Source organism: Siniperca chuatsi, linkage group LG22 (genome assembly GCF_020085105.1).
Source record: "Siniperca chuatsi isolate FFG_IHB_CAS linkage group LG22, ASM2008510v1, whole genome shotgun sequence".
Lineage (NCBI taxonomy): Eukaryota > Metazoa > Chordata > Actinopteri > Centrarchiformes > Sinipercidae > Siniperca > Siniperca chuatsi.
In genome coordinates, this window is record NC_058063.1 from 6,731,432 (window position 1) to 6,751,198 (window position 19,767).

At 40.0% G+C, this 19,767-nt stretch overlaps 1 protein-coding gene across 3 annotated transcripts in view; it reads right to left on the reverse strand.

Moving 5' to 3' along the window:
• The window catches only part of fgf11a (fibroblast growth factor 11a), a 99,525-nt gene that overhangs the window by 44,133 nt on the left and 35,625 nt on the right, over positions 1-19,767 (reverse strand). For all 3 annotated transcript variants that reach the window (XM_044184821.1, XM_044184822.1, XM_044184823.1), the window contains one exon: positions 1,332-1,442. In XM_044184821.1, coding sequence (XP_044040756.1) covers positions 1,332-1,442 — 111 coding nt within the window. The remainder of the gene's footprint in view (positions 1-1,331; positions 1,443-19,767) is intronic.

The window sequence follows — 19,767 nt, forward strand, 5'->3', positions numbered from 1 at the left end:
GTTACTCAAAAATCCTGTCTTCTAGAGAGTTGATGTTGAGAGAAATGTTTTACTCGTCCAAATCTAAATGAGCACTTTGCGCAAAAACACAACTGTAAGTTTCCAATCACCAAACATAATCCTGGCAATGTCTAAGTTACATAAAACCTGCTGTTAAATTTTCTTTCCAGGACAAATGCCAAGGGGAAACCTCACAGGAAATGCCTCAAGGTTAAATCCAGGTAATTCAGACATGGTAACACAAGTAATCCGACACCTCATTGATGTCATTGATGTGTGATTTTCTTTCTCCACTCTGTAGATTGTAAATCAAAATTTGTGCTGGCGTCATGTTTTACATCCAAACTGGTGTTTTGACAGAAAAAAATGCTGTGTTGCCACAACAGGGATTTCCTATAATACAATATTGATCTCTTTGGGAGAGTTGGAAGGAGTCCAGGGACTCTGGGGATCATGGAATATGATGTTTTGGTCAGTAATCACCCAGGTGATGATCCGTCGCAGTGTGAGGTGTGTGTCTGCCGCTGCATCTGGTGCCCTGTAGCTGTTCTATATTTTTTAGCCATGCTAGCAACATGACTGTAGGGATGGCAATGTCAGTTGGCCAGTCCACCACTCTGGTTCATACTACTGGACTATACAAACTATTTGATGGATTGCCATGCCATTTTATACAGATATTCATGGTCCCCAGAGAATAAATCCCATTGACTTTTGTGATCCTGACTGTTCATCTAGCTGATTTAGGTTTAGTGTCCTATATCACATCTATAGGAATCACAATGCCCTACTCACGTTGCATCAGCCTGAGATAAGCAGGGATGTTGGGAACATCATCAAGCAATGGCTGCTTTAGAGCACACAGCTACTTAAAAGCCGTGTGTTGAGAGCAAACACACAACTACAGTATACTGTATACATTCACACTATACTAGATTCATGAGGCTTGTAACTTAAAGGTCAGGATGATTGCAAGCAAAACAATTAAAAACTTGTGTTTGAAAACCTCAATCTGTGCCAGGGGCCTGCTGTGTATATTACGTGATGTGAACAAATCCCATTTAGCTGGCATTCACCAAGTGCACCTCGCCAAGTGTCCATACATTTTCAACTGAACTGATCCTGGTATGAATCAAACCAGAAAGCACGGCAGTGTTATTGTGCATTCGTGTGCTGTCCAGACGTTCAGATATATGACTGTCCTACCAGGAAGTCCCTTTGGCTTAGAAGCAGGGGAAACTCCCAGTGGTGCATGTACTGACAGAGCTATGAAATACACACCTTCATCAAACTAGCCGACAACATCTCTGTGTGTCTGATTGTTCACTTACAAAAGGAGCTGCTTTCGTCCTTTGTGCCTTCCATGGTGCCATCCGGCAGCATCTGGAGATAAAAGCCGTGTCTGCAGTAAAGCCGTGTGACGATGCCCTTCAGCTGGGGCTCTGCAGAGCAAACACAGGGTTAAACACACGTTAGTATCCAGGACCACACACACACACACACTTGTTCGTGCACGTATATTAACGCACGCACCTACCTATGAGCATGCACATTGACTAAACAAGAGGCAAGTCTTGATATTTACACTGTGAAATAGTCAAACAGTGAAGTGTATGTGCTTGCATGTGTGTGTGGCCTTTAGCAGGATTGATGGGACCCCGGTCCGGTGTCTGCTAAAAAGAACCATCTTTCACGCACAGGTTCAAGTGAGGCTGGCAAGATGTTCATTCTGTATGCATGTGTGTGTGTGTGTGTGTGTGTGTGTTTACGCCCACGCACGTCTGTGTGGTTGCTTGTAGCAGCTGCCCACCACTCTGCAATGGGTCAAGCACTGGGGGACTGAAACAATGCCAACACTAGTCTAAACCTTCAGATTTCAGTTAATTAGGCTTGATGTTAGCGCTAAGATAGCAAGAACATGGGATGCTAAATGTTTATCTATAGGCTACTAATAACGTCTATATGTAGCATCAGCTAGCACTAGTTTCTTGAAGTTAGCCTGTGTGACTTTTTTTTTTGCTGGTATAATTATTATAGAGGTGTGTGAGTTACTAAAACTTTTATCTTTGTTAGTCGCTTAAATAGTGGTAATATAGGATGCTAACTGCTTATAGAATGCTACTCAAGTGTATGGGCAGTGTAGTCGAGCGCTAGTTACTTTAGCGTGTGTGAGTAGATAAGTCAACCATAGTTTCACATTCCCATGTAATATTTTACACATGGCACATTCCTGTACAAACTGTAATTTAAATAACAGTCATATTGTACATATTCTTTATTATTTTCTTATAATAGTTTTTTATATTCTTTAATTTCTTATTGTCAATTGTCAATTTTATATTTATGATTCTTGACCTGCAGTACTTGCTTTATCTTTCTTTATATTTCTACTTTGTTTATTGATCTGTACAGTGGTTGACAAGGACAAAGGCAGTGTAACTTAAGAAATTTAAAAAAACATCTTCATTAATCTGACAACAAATGCGCAGCATTTAGAAAACACGCTGCAAATGCAGAAATGTGCCGCAAAGATACAAAATGACAACGGAAGTGTTTCCAGAGGACACTAAAAAGTTCTGAACAGTTCTTGGACACGCTTGTTGTTGACACGGTTTGTGACTCATGAAGTTATTGAAGTCGGGTCCGTGTCCATTCACGTTTATGTTGTGGCTTTCTGACTTCTGCTACTGCTCTACTCTGCGCATGCGCTGAAAGTGACCGCTGCATGTGCCTCGCAAACATCTTGCAGAGCAAAAAAGCGGAATTCTATCAGTAATTTTAATGATTTGTGAGGAGATTTGGTGTTTAGGACAGATATTAACTTTTACTATCCTACCACCAGTGTTGACAGACGACCTGTAGCCTGCATGACAAATTGTGTAAACCTACTTGGCCAAGCTGATTCTGATTCTACAGTAGATGACAGTCTTCGTGGACTTGACGCTGGATTCAAGGTCAGATAGACCCAACAGTGACCAGAAAAGCTGTGTGGGTCCTCTGATGAAGATTTGTGTTGGACTGTTCACATGTTACAACGTCAGATAGCGCTAATGGTGACCAAAAAAGCATTTGGATGCTTCTGACGAGGACTTCAGCCTTTGCTGCCACTTGCTACGACCCTTTCTCAGACAACCAAGCTGTCGTTCCAGGACTGAAAGAGAACTGCAAGTCGAACTCGGTCTGAATGGAGAGGCGTCAACTAAAATGACACACTTTAGTAATGGCAGTAGAGAATCTGCTGTAAAGAGTCATTGTAATCGTTAACAGACCCTAATTTCTGATTTGGATAATCTGATCTGGTTAATTTCAAAATATTAAGCCAAATTATTATTTCTGATTCACAAATGAGCTGTCACTTTACTATTATTATTTTTCTTCTGGGGTATCTGAGGTCAGTTATTTAAAAAGGTGTAGATGAAAGTGAACAAGCTTGAGTTAGACCTGGACCACACCGCCTACCTCTACCTGTGCGTGACGGCTACCTCGCTGAACTACTGGGGCTGGCACGCGTGTGGTGTCCACACAAACAGCGTTGCTGCTGTTAATGGATTAATGGAATGTTTCATTTAATTTCATTATAAATTTCATTTAGATTTAGTTTAGACAGAACATGAAGGGATTCTTTCAATGTCTGTGGCCTTTTCTACAGATATACACATTGAAACTGTAGTGAAAGGTGTAATGTTGCTTGTACGATGCCAATATGACTATCAACAGATCATTTTCACTGTTTATGTTTGCTGAGAACTGTGTGTGTCACACGGACACAATAGACAACACGCTGAATCTCTAGATGACGCGCCGCGCTGCTCACGTGGGCTGCGTGGCTACGCTAACCTGTTAACATGGGCGCAGATGTGAAAAGCAAGAGGTTCCTCAACGCACACGCGCTGCTCAGGTAGGCGGTGTGGCCCGGGCGTGAGTTGTGTAGTTATTTCTGTTAGCAGGTTGTGATAATTTCACAGGGGTAAACCTGTGGTCGTTACCTGGAAACATGAACCCCAAAGCATCCCATAATCTAACCACAGCGTCTTAGAGAGAGAACAGGGCTTTGGGGCGCTACACGTGAAGTGCTTTTGAAATTCAAACACTTTGTTGTTTGCAACCAAGAGCAGAAAGCTCAATTTCTTGTGTGTAAGATGGCAAAAACTCAAGAAACAAACAAGAACAACTTAACTGTCATGCTGAAAGTTTAATGAACCGTCTTCTATCATCTGTTTACCCTGCTCTTAAATACCAACTGTCGTCATTTACTCAATGCACTTGGAGGCATCAGACTACAATTTGTTTCGGGAAACCTATCAAGCATCCGCCACCGCTCTAGAGATAAGTTGGCGTGTCTTCGTCTAACCTCATGTTTGTGTTGAGTTAAGATTCTTTTCTCAAGCCGCACACGCATGACTGGGGGGGGGCTATTTTACTCCGAAGTGCTGAGGGGGACTAAACAGCGTATCAGAAGGAATGTCAGAATGCTGAAGTGTTTCCACAATCAAGTTTTAATGAGATGCATCAAATGTGGATGAGGACAGAGAAGTACGGGGCAGCTGGCAGCTGCCCTTAGGTTGACAGCAGGGGTGTGAGAAATTAATTATATTCATAAAACAAATACATTGTCCTGGAAGTACATAGAGAACAATGATGTAACAGAATTTTCTTTGAATTAAGTTGAATTTTTCAGAGTTTTTCAGCTTTTTTCAGGTTTCAGTGTGTTTTTTTTTTTTTTTTTTTTTTTTTACTTATGCTTACACATTCTATAATTCTACCGCAGCCTCTTTTTGCTTTAAAGGGTACTCCAGAAATGTACTATTACTCTTCCATAAAGGTAGAGGGCTTAAGAGAGACAGGTAAAGAAAATTAAAAAAATAAAAATTTAGAATATAAATAACAAAAAAGAAGTCAAAATGTTTCCACCTGTTCATTGACACTTTTTGGGGCCAAATGGGAGATATAGCTACTAGACATTCTCAATATCTCCGACACGGAATTACACCTCGGAGGCTGACATGACATTTTTTTCTCCATTGAGTCGATCGGAATCAGGGGAAATCTGAGGAAAAAGTGTTACTAGCTATTCTGAAGTGCCACACTCAAAGGCTGGGAGGAAAGCCTTCCGTGACAGAGTGTGGCGAGATGCAATGAACTGTTTAAATGGGGATAATGGTGCACACTTTGGAACAGTCCCGTATACTGTCTCGTCTCCGCACACCTGGCCAATTGCTGTGTGAAGTGAGTGTGCTTTCCAGATTATAATTTTTTTGAAAAGTAGGCAACGCAGGCTTTCTGTTAAAAATGTGTCGTCTCCAAATCCAAGCCAAGATAACAATGATGACATCATCACAGGTAATTTTCTCAGCCTAGCAAAGTTCCCTCCAGAGCCACAGAGGACATTATACCACTGTTTTCACAGACTGATAGTACTTTCCGTGAAGAGTAAATTGACCTCGATGTATTAAACTGGTGGAGTGCCCCTTTAAATTAAGCAACTATATTTTACCAAATCAATACAATGTAGTGCTGAAATTGTTAGTTTGCTAAGTGATTATTAACTTTCTATTGTCCTATATCCTCCTTTCACAGCAATTCCGGTTTAAAATTTTCCAACATACTCATCGATTTCATTATCTCATTAATTGGGGTTTTTTTTCAATTTTAATAGAAAGTGACAGAATGTTAGGTAAAAATGTTAAGTAAATATTCAGCTTTGCAATGACAAAAAGCAAACACATCTTTCTGTGAACCTCAAGAAGTTGAAGGTCATTAGGGTTTGAGTTAAGCCTTGATGTCTGTGAATTAGTCAAAGAAAGGCTGGTGTGTAATCCTCCCTTTCATGCTGACAGTGTGACACAACATGTTTGGAAGCTTTTCATCTGAGGTTCTGGCCTCAGCAGTGAGATCGAGCTGCTGTAACTACTAAAAGATAAAAGCTCATCCATCCGTTGGCCGTGGCTGACTAGACACAGAAGGTCAAACGTGGAGTGTGGTAATCTGTAATATCCTGAGTATTAACCTCAAATTAAGCCTCAGACCACACACCAGGCCATGTGCTGCTTAACACATCTGCCTCAGTGCAGAGAAGAGCTGAGTAACAAACACACACAGTGGAGGCTGATGTTGACCTTTAGCGTGACTCCGCCTCTGTATATTCCTGTTTGGTAACGATGCTGTTATCCAAAACACTCCTCTGCTCGGACACAAGGACATGCAAGACTACTGGTGCATTTACAGAGCCTTCACAAAGCTAACACACACACACACACAGCATCTCTTACTAAATCCAAGTAGAAGCCAAGGCTAAAAGCAGGAGAAATTGCCTTGAGTCATACCTGAGGCAGTATGTTAGTTAAACTGAGGGTTTAAATTCACACACACACAGACATTGCCAAGGTTAATGTGTAGCGTGTGACTGTAGGTCTAGAGTGAAAATGCAAGAAAAGGCCATCATTACCTACAATATGGAACAAAAAACCCCAGTATGATAGCTTTTCTGAATTCGTTTTTTAAACTGAAGTAAGTGACTAAAGTCAGTGTTTCTTTGGGTTGCAGCCTTGCGATAGTTCACCTTATTCCATGACAGCTTGTAAAACAAGACTTTCAAAGTGATGGATGCTTTGTCCTCAACAAACAGAGCTCAGATTCTGTCCTCACAGTTTCAACACATCTTGAAATCTGTCGGAAACCTAGAACTTTTTCCGATGTCCTCACGTCAAAATTCTGGACAAATCGTGGCAGTGGAGGAGAGCTCAGTGTTCATCAAAGACACTGGGATTGAACATCTAACTTCAGAACAAAAAACTGCAGAACAAAACTACCTTTAGTTTACCTTTTTTGAAATACATTTGACCAAAGTGTTGATGAAGGTAGAATTTTGTTTAACCGTGTTGCCAAACAAAGGGTTAGGGAGTCTTTGGAATCTTCAGAAAGCATTCTTTGGGGACTACGAAAGTTCATTGGCAAAGTCTATGGCAGTGTAGCCATCAGATGTTGAGATATGTCAGACAGATGGACGGATGAATGACATCCTCAGGCTCCAGCACTAGTCGGGCACAAATTATCAGCAGGGGATGTGATTGTTTTTAAGGTGTTTGGACAATTATTTTATATTACCCTAATATTTTCCAGTGCGGTGACCTTCCAGCTGTCTCCATGGCTCTTTGGTGAAATTTAAATGGTATATCTGCTGGCTTTTAAGAGTGGTGATGTGCATAATATATGCAGATGTCAAAGTAGATTTTGGCAAGATGTGAAAACTTGTATTCCACATGCATATTGTGTTACTTAGTTTCTGTTAAGTCAGATAAACTTTTTTTCATGCATTAAGGAATTGACCATTTCTAGCAAATGGTTATTTCCTAGCAATCACAGTTACATCAACAATACACAAGGTTTATCACATAATAGGAGGTTGGGGTGGTGGAGGAAGATTCAGCAGCAAACGCTGTTGGCATGAGTGTATCAGCAGAAAGGCGCTTTCAGACAGCGAGCCATTGCAGCTGAGTCTGCCACACAGCGATGTCAATGTTGTGTATTTTGAATCAGCAGGGTGCAACCCCGCCACCGCAGGCTATCTCAAATCCTACTAACAACCTGTACCACACACTACAGTCAGTCCACTTAGTTTATCCAATCGTGTAGCTAAACAGAGTAATTTGCTGCTTAAAGTAGAGGAAAGGGTTAGCAATATGACATGACTAATATACCATGTTTTGCTAACTAATATCATAAACATTGTTTATTGTCCCAGAGCGGATATTCAAACTTTGAAGTTGATGTTGCTCCAAGACTGTCTCTCTTCATTGATCTGTGTGTTCAAGTTTGCAACATAAACATATATCATGACCTATAAAGAATGAACATATTGTTTTGGTAGGAATCTGCATGTATTTAAATGTACACAGGCCAATTTCACTACATAAATATAAGTCTAAATTTATGTAGTGAAATTGGCCTGTCTACATTTAAATAATGCCCAGTCCAGCCTGCATCAGATTTCAGAGATCAAGAAAACAGTTAAGGCCTTCTGAAAACAATTAAGGGGGTATTCCAGCTATTTAGTAGTGTAGTTCCATAAAGTTGGGGAACTTCCGAAAGACAGATAAAAAAGGCAGCAAAGGCAGAAATATCCTGAATGTTTGTCCCTAGTATAGGACAAGCTAAAAAAAACAAAAAACACTGGAACCTACGTTTCCCATAATACAACTCAATCGTGTCTTTTGTTAGACCTTCCATGCCTGGTAAGTTCCCGCTTCCTTTCCTTGAGGCTAAAACATTGGGTCAGTTAAAGCCTGAATCCAGCCTAAGCTTTAACTGAAGGGGGCTTTGAAAGCTCATACTGACATCTGTGGATTAAAGCTGCCGATTTGACCGTTTTTATGCTAACATTTTTGACCCCAAAATTACAACTATGCAGAGTTTCTTCTTGAGTTTTATTCTTGGCAGAGTGGAAAAGCCTCTGAAATGGCATAAAGACCATGGGACTAAAACAAATTCATGCTCATATGGACTGCAATCCATTCATTTCATTTCAATTCAATGGGGATTTATTGACACGGGAAACACACATTTACAATCACACTGTCACATCAGAATGTATCCTGGGAATATCATAGCATTAGTCAACAGACAATAGATTTGTTTTCATAATGCATTATATCCTACAGCACAAGAGCATGTAGTGGTGTGTGTTTGCATAAGGAGGATTTGTGCTTATAATCCCACAGACATTCAACGCCAATTATAGAGTGACCTTAATAAAGAGCAGGATTAATATTACTTATTAAGAATTTCAACCATTAAAGTCACCCTGAATCCTCTGGCTGCCCAATACCTCAAGTCAGATGACAACTGGGCAGCAGCTAGTGTTATTTTCACCCCCATTACACACTCCAATTCTTAATGTGTGTGTGTGTGTGTTGGACCCCTTTAACAGAATGGGTTTGGCTGAAGAAACAGAGATGGTCTGCCAAGGACAATGTCTGTCTGTCTGTCATCACACACACACACACACACGCACAACAGACACACACAGTAGAAATATTTTCATCTCCTTGCCTCTGTCCATCCTTGTCTTTCTCCTCTCAAGTGTCCTCTCACCATTTACAATCCTACCCAGGAATTACATCCATATTGGTCAATTCTGCAGGGCACAATTTATGTCCACTGCCAGCGTTCAGTACCAGTGAAGGAAACAGTGGGCCCTATATGCAGCGAGGCAGAAGTTAAGGGTGTAGATGTTGCGGTGGTGGATGGGCATGTAGCAGATTAAAGGTTTAAATGCATCAAACTAATCATATCGAATTACCTTAATTTTGGTAAGAGCAAGGAGCAGGTTTACACTCACTTCTGGCTATGAGAATAAAATCAGTGTTCATATTAAATAACAGTATTCGACTCTGATTTTAATTTTAAAAAACCACTCCTTTACCAGGAGAAAATCTTGATAGTCATTTATAATTAATTAATTAATAATGAATTTAGTCTCGATCTGAAGTTGCTACAGTGACCAGAATATTTCATACACACAAACACACAATAACCAATGTTTTATAAATGTTTATTCAACTACTAACTACACACACGAGACAGTAACTGCTAGACTACACAAACAACTATACGACTAGACACACAAATGAACAGATAAATGCAACCATGAATGAATGATATGAACACAGCGATTAATAATTAATCAGTGAATGAATGACGATTTGACACAGAGGATACAGTGAATGATTATTTTGGTTAGCGGTATTAACTTGTGTAAACACAGGAAACTACTATGTGGACAACTTTAATAGTTTCCGTTTAAATAAACTAGGCACCATTCAGCACCATTAGGAATTATTGATCACCTGAAGTCATTTATCTATCATACCTATGTTGATGGGAGATCCTAATTTGTATGTACATTTCCTAATTGTTCTTATTAAGCTAAAGCATCAAATACCAATGTCACAGAAAAGTATCTGTTGTTTCACCTAAGTTTTGGCTGAGCAGGGCAAGCGTTGCCCTGGAGGGAAGAGGAGAGGAGAAGCGGTGCCATTTCTCTGGGGCACTCGGTGGCGATTGGTTCCGGACGAAACTCCCCTGAGTTCCATGTTTCAGGGCTGTCCCTGCAACTCTGGCCTGAGTCAGATCTCTTCTTCCATAAGCAGTCTGATGAAGTTTGGTTGGGATGGCAATGCGGTGTGAGCGTCTGTCAGCTTTTGGATGAGTTTAAAGTTTGTTACTGTCCTCGTTAGGATTCTGGTGCTGCAACTGGATGTAGCGACGTCTTTAATCTGGTATCAGCAATTTAAGTTTGCTAATAAAGTTTATTTCTTTAAGAGTTAAGTCTTGAATTCTACTTTGCTCTGTCTCTCCATCTTTCTATCTCTATTTCTAATTCTCTGCACCACGTGACTGGTGCATAAGATCCAGGGTTTCTTCTTTTCTAACCTTGTCGCAATAGATCTCAGAAATGGCACAGCCTCCTTTTAGCAGGCTTCTTTCTTTCAGAATTGTTGGATATCAGCATTTTTCCAACATGTTCTGTGTACCAGTGTGTGTCAGGTTGAGTTGAGTTATCCTTATATTTCAACAATCTTTGTATCTCATGAATGTCTTTTGTCTGTCTGCCTGTCTCTCCTCTCAGGGGGTGAGAGGCCACACACACTTGGGGCTGTGGAATTCAGCATTTCACTTACATTTCCTCTTATTACTAGCCTGATAAATGAATTGTTGTGTAGAAATATATTCACATTTCCTGCTTCATTAGGTATTCAGCACATCATAATAGGCAAATATATAACATCCAGTTACCTTAGGCATGTTCAACTGATTAAGATTAAAGTTAAGACGACAAGAGATCAGCTAGTATTAGAAAGTATTCTTGGCAATATGTCATTAGAGTGGCAAGCAAGGACTTACACTACTGAAACTGTATCCCAAATTCTCACACACGCTGTCCCAAATTACTATGGATGTCCTGAAAGAATAGTTTTGTTAATACAGACAATGGTGACCCATACTTTGTATGACATCATATTAATTTATTTACATAGTGAACAGTTCTTGTTGACAGGGTATTACTGTTTGTAGCATCAGCATGACAACATCAAGTTCCACACTTATTTTCTTACGTAATGTAACACATTAATTAATACATTTGATTCTGCATGGCAGAGTCATTTTTTTATTCCTTTAGTCTTAACGTTTCACAAGTCCTGGTTTTTACTTGATGAAGAACAGAGATCATGAGATGTTCCTTAAAAAAGGGTGGTGTCAGGTTATGTTATGCACGGTCAGGGAGAGTAAGTTGTAACTTACTAAACTGGCTTAGGTTGTTCATGTTTTGTGAGTTTTTTCAGGCCCACTGTAAATTGAGAAATTGTCATTCAACCTTCCATTAGTGACCATAGAGTCTGGCAAAGGTCATGCGACAGAGGAAGTTACTGGAGAAAGCTTATCAGTTTTCTGGACAGCCCTGGTTTATGACTTAGAAGCCAGCTTTCAGAAAAGACTAATTCTTTTCATTAATAAAGATCCAAAATGTTTATCGGGACCAGGGTGGATCATGCTACAGGCATTTAGCAATTGTAGATTATTGTACAAAGAGAGACTTTTGACTATGTGAGCACTGGATTAAAAACATCATTAGCATTTAAGGTAATTTGTGGTTTTGTAGAATCGGCCAATGTATAGTGCATTCAGAAAGTATTCAGACCCCTTCACTTTTTTCACATTTTGTTAGGTTGTAGCCTTATGCTAAAAACGTTTAAATTTATTTTCCCTTCATCAATGTACACTCAATATCTCATAATGACTAAGCAAAAACAGGATTTTCGAATTTTTGCAAATTGACATGATCAGTAGGAGCCCAACAGCAAATTGTTGACTGATACCACCCTAATAGGTACCTCTGTCAGTCTCTCTCACTATCCCTCTCATTAAACCCTCTCTCTTATTTTATTCTCTCTTCCTCTGCCTCTTTCTCTTCTCTTTCCCTCCCTCTCTTCTTCCCTATCTCACCCCAAAAATACAAAGCCAATCAGTAGGGAAGTCCATACTTCTGCCCTTTTTAAAGAGTGAAAGGGTGAAGGAGTGATGCAGTGAAACGAGTAGGATGAAGAAGAAGAATAGTGATGTTTGAGCAAAGCATAAATGAAACTTCACTTAACAGCAACAGAGACTCAGCTGATTGACTGACATGTCATTCAGAGGAAGAGGGGGAGGCTGAGAGGGGGAGGAAAATAAGAAATATTGGGGACAAGAGGGAGACATGATAAAGAAAATAATGTGATTGAGAGAGGAGAGTAAATCTCTATGATTGTCCCACTCTGCCTTTATATGTTTCCCACAGGTAGTCAGTTCACTTCAGCAGCACTGGGATACACTGACAACTTGTTATTGATGTTTCACTTAGCGAGTGTGGTAATTCATATATTTTTCAGGCACTAAAGTCTGTCAAATCTCTTGAAGCTGATGGCACTGCGACAATCGCTGATTATTACATTTCAATCTGTTTGTCGAGACGTCATCTTAAATGCTCTTTTTTCAGTGTGTGTCAGCACCGACGCAGTCAAACTCCAAGGAGAACAGATGTGCTACATCACTGACGCATCACCGATGAATTATGGTCATTGTAGTTTACTAACTATTTCAGCGTTTTGCAGCATTACAGCTTGAAAACTTCATTGGAGAGAATCAGCAGCTTCATGCGTCACAGCACCCAAACTGAATCACAACAAGTAGAATAGACAGGCTGCTGATATAGTTAAGGAGGTTACACTGTATAGAAAAAATGTGATATATAAGAGTTAACCATCTTTACTCGACTTTACAAAGAAGAACATTAGAGAGAAGAACAACTGAGATGTGAAACTCTAGAAAATTTAGCTGTGCATGTTTGTTGCTTGAATGATATCTCTGACATCCATTCATAATTCATATCAGTATAGCTTTTATTTTCATTTTGCTGGTGTTTCTACTATTTTGTCCACCTCATTTATATCAGTGAGGGTAGGCTAAATAACACCTCTCTGTATAATGTATCAACAGCAACACAAACTACATCCTCCAAAAGGATCATAAAGTTGAGTCAACACCTCTCTGAAACAGTTTCAACAAAAACTGAACATTATAACCTTCTTGAAGGTAGGGTTTATTTAATGGCTGTTGTATTAGACGGCATTAGTTTTAGCAAGGTGTACCTAATAAATTGGCAAGTGTATTATTGTATGCTAACTGCAAAAACAGTATACTATGAAAATGAGTGTAGTACATACAGTACAGTACATACTGTATAATATTTGTATGGGTTATGATATTTCAGACGCAGACTCTGTTTCTTCCAGTTGCAATAAAGATGATGCAACAGCAAGCTCCTGCATCAATCCAAGAGTGTTTGTTTCCCTTTGGATTTACTGAAGAAGATAAACATGTTTGAAGTGATTTTTTTCATCACCTTTCACATGTACATGAAGGAACTCTGAAAGCTTTGGCTCTGCCCACTGCCTTGTTTCGTCTTGTCTTTGAGGACAAGAACTATGATGAAATGTTTTATATTTTTCGTCAACAAATGAAAACTATACGATAATGTGAAAGACGGACAAATGTACAAATGAACTAATTGTATTTTTAGTGCAAAATCTTATTTATCAACTTGCATGCATCTGTGCAATCACACACTGTAGCTCCTGATTAGCAAAACAGTGCCCAAAATATCTCTTGTTCACAGGTTGAGTTGCTGTAGCTGCTTGACCTGTCGTCAATAAGAAGCATCTTGTATTTAGTATTGCTCTGTCTCTGTCAGTAATGCTATCTGACGTTCTTGGAAGAAACAGATTTATGGACTAAATTCATCTACAATCCACTGAGAGTTAGAAGCGATAACAAAACAGCTGGGATAAACTATGAAAACGAGCAGGAGCACACTGATATTTATAAAAAGATAAGCTAACATAACATTATCAAGTGCTGTGGATGTAATGTTACTTTCAGTCAGCTATCTTTCGTGTTGCTACTGGATTAATTTAGATTGGTTGGCGGGCCAACCATCTAAATCTTCCTCTAGATGTTCGCTAAACAAATATCGCTACATTATCATCTCAGGCGTGACAATATACAGTATGTGAGTGAATCCAGCTTCTGAAAGATATGCTTCTTTGCAGTAATGCTAGGTAAGCGAGAACAGCCGAGTATGAGTGATTCTAATTGAGTTAAGAAATAACAACTGGATGTACGGATGAGAGTCAGTCAGTTGTATTGCTACAGAGCAGAGTGACATGGACACTGTGTGTGAACAAGTAAACATTGCCTTTTCCACTAACCTTGCAATAGACGAGAGCGACACCTAGATGGCGACAGCTGTAGCCTCAAAATTGCATTAAAAAAAAGATACAAATTAAGAATGATGACAAAAATGTGACTAAAATTTCACTGACGAAAACTAGACTAAAACATCGTAAGTTTTTGTTGACTAAAACTAACAAACATCAACTGACTAGAATTTGACTAAAACTAATGTATATTTCATCAAAAGACTGAAACTAAATCAGAATCAGGTGGCAAAATCAACACTGCTGGAGAGGCTGTTTCTTTCCATTCTTTAAGCCGTCAAGCAGAATTGAATAGGCATATTGTCACACAAAACTCTCAGTCAACTGGCTGACAGATTGTTCTTTGTGCTGCCTGACAGGTGGAAACAAAGCACAGTTAAATTTTTCTAGTAATTTTTCAAGTAATTACTCCTTGAGGAAGAGCAACAGAGCAGCAGTAATTTACAGTTGCATGCTGTTTGTGCAGTAAAAGTAATGTTTCTAGTCTGTGCCTGCACTGTTACCACTGTATAACACAAGTCATGCATGCATCTTCATGCACAAATGTACAGTGTATTCAGCTCAGTCTTGTGCACTTTATTATTGTTGTTTTTTTGTTTGCTTTTTTGTGCATATGTTGCCTAAAAAATCTACCTCCAGTTCAGACCGTCTTGGTTCCTTCATCAGCCAGTGGACAATGGTCATTTCAGTATAATTCTCTTTTATCAAATATAGCACTGTGGGCAAATTCCTGCTTGGTTGCTGGTACTTAACATGCCATGCCTCTGCACACTGGTCCCAGAAACACTTCTCAGCTTTCTCCAGAGTTAATAAGCTTGTTACTCCCCGCTGACTCTAATATTGTCTTTCTCACCACTAGCACGAGAGCCTGAAGCTATTAATCCATGGACATATGGATTTTACAACTGCTAGTATTTCATCTCCCAGCATTTATTGCATCCAATGGTAAACACTTGGCGGTAGCCACAAAAGCAATAACATAGCCTGTATTGAAATGAGAACAAGTGGAATATGTAGATTTTTTTTTCATATCACAGTGAAAGACAAGTTGTTTTTTTGCATTTACACTCTCCTCAAAAGCTCAAAAACCTCTGGAAGCACCACTTGTTCTCATATTTTCATATACATTAAGCGCTCAGCTAAATTGCATAAAATTAGGGGCTCACAGTGGCCCCAGTTGACAATGAATAATGGGGATAAAGGCTGGGAGAGCCTATATGGTAATGGCCATATTTACAAGGCCCATCAATCATCTCCAAACCGCCAGCAGCCTCATCCCTCATAGGATGGAGAGAGAGAAAGGGGCAGGACGCCTTCAAAACAAACTACTTCTCCCTCTTTCCCGTCGGCTCTCTCTCTGTCTGTCTGTCTCACTGCAGTCTTAGCAGGTTTAGCTTTTAGGAAAATCAATAGTGACAAAAGTGATGAAGTGCAAGCCTGCTAAAAGTATACCAGACTCTCACTTTAGACATGTTGTTGGTTGTAATTAAAATTACCAGTAGGAAGGATCATATGAATTACACAGCAATTCCATAAACTGTGCGCGGGGCTGGCAACATTGTGACAACATTGGCAAAGTAGCCAAAGAACAGCAGATACATTTCTTAGCTCTAGAATTGGCTAAAGTGGAGAAGAAAAATAACTGCTTAGTAAGGGCAGACCAAGTTGACATTTGTGAAAATCTAATTCTGATGTGTCAGACTCTGTATTCCAGGAAAGAGATCAATGCCACCACACATACTGCAGCAGAAAAACTACCGAGCCGAGAAGAAGAGAACTTCCCGTGTATTTATATCAACTTCAAGACTCTGTATAAACACAATGGCTGTAAGAATATTAGATTACAATTACCACAATGTGAGCCTAGTGGCTGTGATCCTTATTACCTGCTTTTCCATTACATTCCATCCATTTTTTATGACAGTATGGGTAACTCTGAAGCCATGATATAAATGTGAGAGTGTAAAAATACAAAGCGAATACATTTAGGAGAGACCAAAGTGTTATTTAAATTACTTTCAGCTAATACCAAAATACCATAGCATTGAACCATTTTCTTTTGTTTTTGCTTCCATTGGACTTCTTTTTATTAATGTTGCCATGTTCCCAGAAGTCAGTTATTATTATTACTGACAGGAATGATACCCATAAAAAAAAAGACCCATGTTGTGATGAAGCTGAATTACCCTTTACAATTCATTTTTATTATTTTAATTATATATATCTATAATATCAAAATACAGTATGGTTGAGGTTTGGTTAGGCATGAAAGTTGGATGCACTACACATGCTTCCACCACCTTGACCTCCACACCCTCGACTTTTCACCACGTTACAGAAAGGGCACACAACTGTTCCTCCTGCACTGACACCGAAAGTTGGACCACCTCTTCAAGAAATTATGTTTTGAGAGAAACATAATGCTGCCCAGATTATGTTTTCTATAAACATAATGAGGAAACGTTAAGTACACATACCAAAAGGTTGATACTGATACTGAACGCATCAGTAAAATGTTTACTGACGTGTTTCATTTGTTTTCCTACAATATCTGCCTTTTCAATAGAAAATCTGCTCATAGCAACTAAATCAGAAAATGATGATTTTGATGGTTGTTTACACTCTCACTTGGTTAAGGTTAGCAAAAGGCCGTTGTCCTGATTTGATATAAAGTCAAAAGTGACTTGAAGCATGAGACAGGACATGTTCATTCACATTTAACTAAAACCATGATTTTTCCCTTACCTTAACCAAAGTATTTTTGTTGCTAACCACCTGCAGGACTCAGGATGCGAACCACTGTCTTCTGTGTAAAAGGCTGCGCTTTGAAAAATGTGAAGGAAATACCCCAAATATACTTCCTTTCAAATGTACTGTATGTTGGGAAACCAATTATTAAGTCTTTAAACATGATGTCTAGGAGACATGGTTTGAACAGAACGTTGGCAATGGGCAAAAATTGTGATTGTCTAATATGAACACAATTCCTATGGATTCTGGCCCGAATACTACAGTAATTACAATGATGATACTGGCAAAGTAACCACACGTCCATGAGTAGACACTAGGAAAAATGTCCATTGGGAACAAGAATCCACTTGAACAAGAAGTGACACAACACACACACACTTATAGGTCAGGCAGAGTGAGACTTTGTGGATTAATTAGAAAAGCAATGGGTGAACTTTTCAGTCTGTGCTCTAAAGCTTAATGATTTAAAGCTTAAATGAATGGCCTAATGATTAAGTCAGAGAGAGAGAGAGAGAAAGAGAGTGAGACAGAAACAAAAGCAGCTGTCTCAGAAGTGGAGAGTGTATATGGAGAGGAAGATAAGGAGAAGGGATAAAGAACCAGATAGAAAATGGTTTGAGAAGGAGAAAGAGTAAGACAAAGACAGTGGGCATAAATCAAGAAAGGAGCCAAGACCAAAGACGGGGAGAGATGACACTTTAGAAAAGCTAAAAGAAAGATACCCTTGGGGGTTGTATTATTTGTAATAGGCAAACATATAGATATGTGGAGACCAAGACAGAGAAGGAGCAAAGGAATGACTGAAAGAGAAGGAGAGGTGCCCGGTGAGACAGACCTAGCCTGGATCAGAGAGGAAAAGGTGGGTAAGAAAACAGACCACAGCAAAAAAAATAATAAAACAGCATCAGATCAGAGGCATAACAAGGAAGGGAGAGAGCGCAAGCGTCAAAGAGGGAATGTAAGAGAGACAGAGAAGTGAGAGACACAGAAGGAGAACAGAAATGGTATAAAGCACCAAATACAGGTCCTGCTCCAGAAGTAAAAAAAGAAAAATATTCTAAAAATCCAGTCCTACAATGTACTGTAACCTTTCCAACAAGTTGTCCAAACTAAACACCAAACAGGTTGTTTGTCACGGCCCTCCAAAATAACCTATACGATTGTGCGTTTGTGTTGGGGTAACCCCAGGAATGTGTTTCACTACTTCAGAAAGCCCAATGAAAGAGGCTCTCAGTGGTAGACTGCAGAAGCAGGTGTAACTGTGGCTAGCCCCGATGGGATGCAGGACTTCGGCTCCCATGTAAACCAGCACAAAGATGGCAGCTGCTTTTTTTCTGGCTATAAAGGTAAACACTGAAATGATGCAGTGTTCCGGTGTTATATCTTTACTTTAAAAAGCTTCTGTTGTACTGCAGATGCCTGATCGAAGGAGGAAAAGACAGAGATGGAGAGCAGAGTGAGTCAACCAGTGCAGAGGTATTCAGTATCCCAGGACCCTTCTTTACTGATGTTAATTACATTAACGATCAACAGGGAGACCCCGCCCACCCAGTGTGGATCCAGGCCAAGACCTGATATCACCTGAGGGGGAGGGAGGAAGGACAAAGAGATATGAGGGAGAGAAAGGAAAGGACTGGATGGACAAGGAGGGAGCAAGAGAGAGGAAATGAGGGAGTTAGGAAATCAAGGTGGAAAGGAGGGAGGAGAGGACAGGGGACATGAGTGGGGAAAGATGAGGAAGAAGGAATGGGGAGAATTGATGGGTTGAGCGTTGATGGAAGAAGGACACTACAGGCAGGATAAGAAAGGCTGAAGAGAAGGAGGATGGATGGAGGAAGAACAGGGCATAAGGAAGGTAAGAGGGAGTTAAAGTGGAAGAGAAGGAGTTGCAGTGGAAGGGAGAGAGGAATAAAAGGGGATAGAGGAAGGAGGGAATACAGAATAAAGTGAAGGAGACAGGGGAGATGGGGGAACTTGATGCGGAAAGGGAAGGAATGGTGGAAGGAGACAGAGGGAAAACAAGGGGAAGTGACACCAGAGAGTGGAATGAGAAAGGAGGGAGGAAGTGCAACAAAGGAGGAGGAGTATGGATGAAAAAGAAGGCATAGTGGAAGAAGGATGGAGATAAACTGTGAGAAAACATTTGCAGAGGGAGGGGATGAAAGCAAGCGAGTGAATCAGCGAGCGACGAAGGAGCGGAGGGAAATCACAGCGGGAGAGAGAGGGGTGCGAGGCGAGTGGAGAGATCAATCACCAATGGCCCTGGTGTTGTAGTACTGAAAAGAGTCAATGGCCAGGAACCAAACTTTCCACCCACACACTTGTTCTCTCTTCATCTCCAACATCTCTCTCTTTCTCTTGAAAAACCCTCTCTTGCTTTTTCTCTCCTGTACACTCTCTCAGTTTCTCGCTTTCTTACTCCCTCTCTCTTAACAACACCTTACATCTTTCAGTGTTTTAACACCGTACTCTATTTCTCCTCTTCCTGGTAAGTGCTGACCTATACAGATGTAGGAATATTCCCTTAAGAGCCGTTAAGAGGCAAATACAAGCCAATTTCCTGTCTATAGAAGCTCGCTAGAAGACACTTAAAGCATATTATGCCATAACTCACAGCAACGCATAAGTGAAGGAAATAAAAATCACACATGAAAATGTGAAGGAAATACCCCAAAAGACACAAATTGGCCAAATTCTCAAAGTT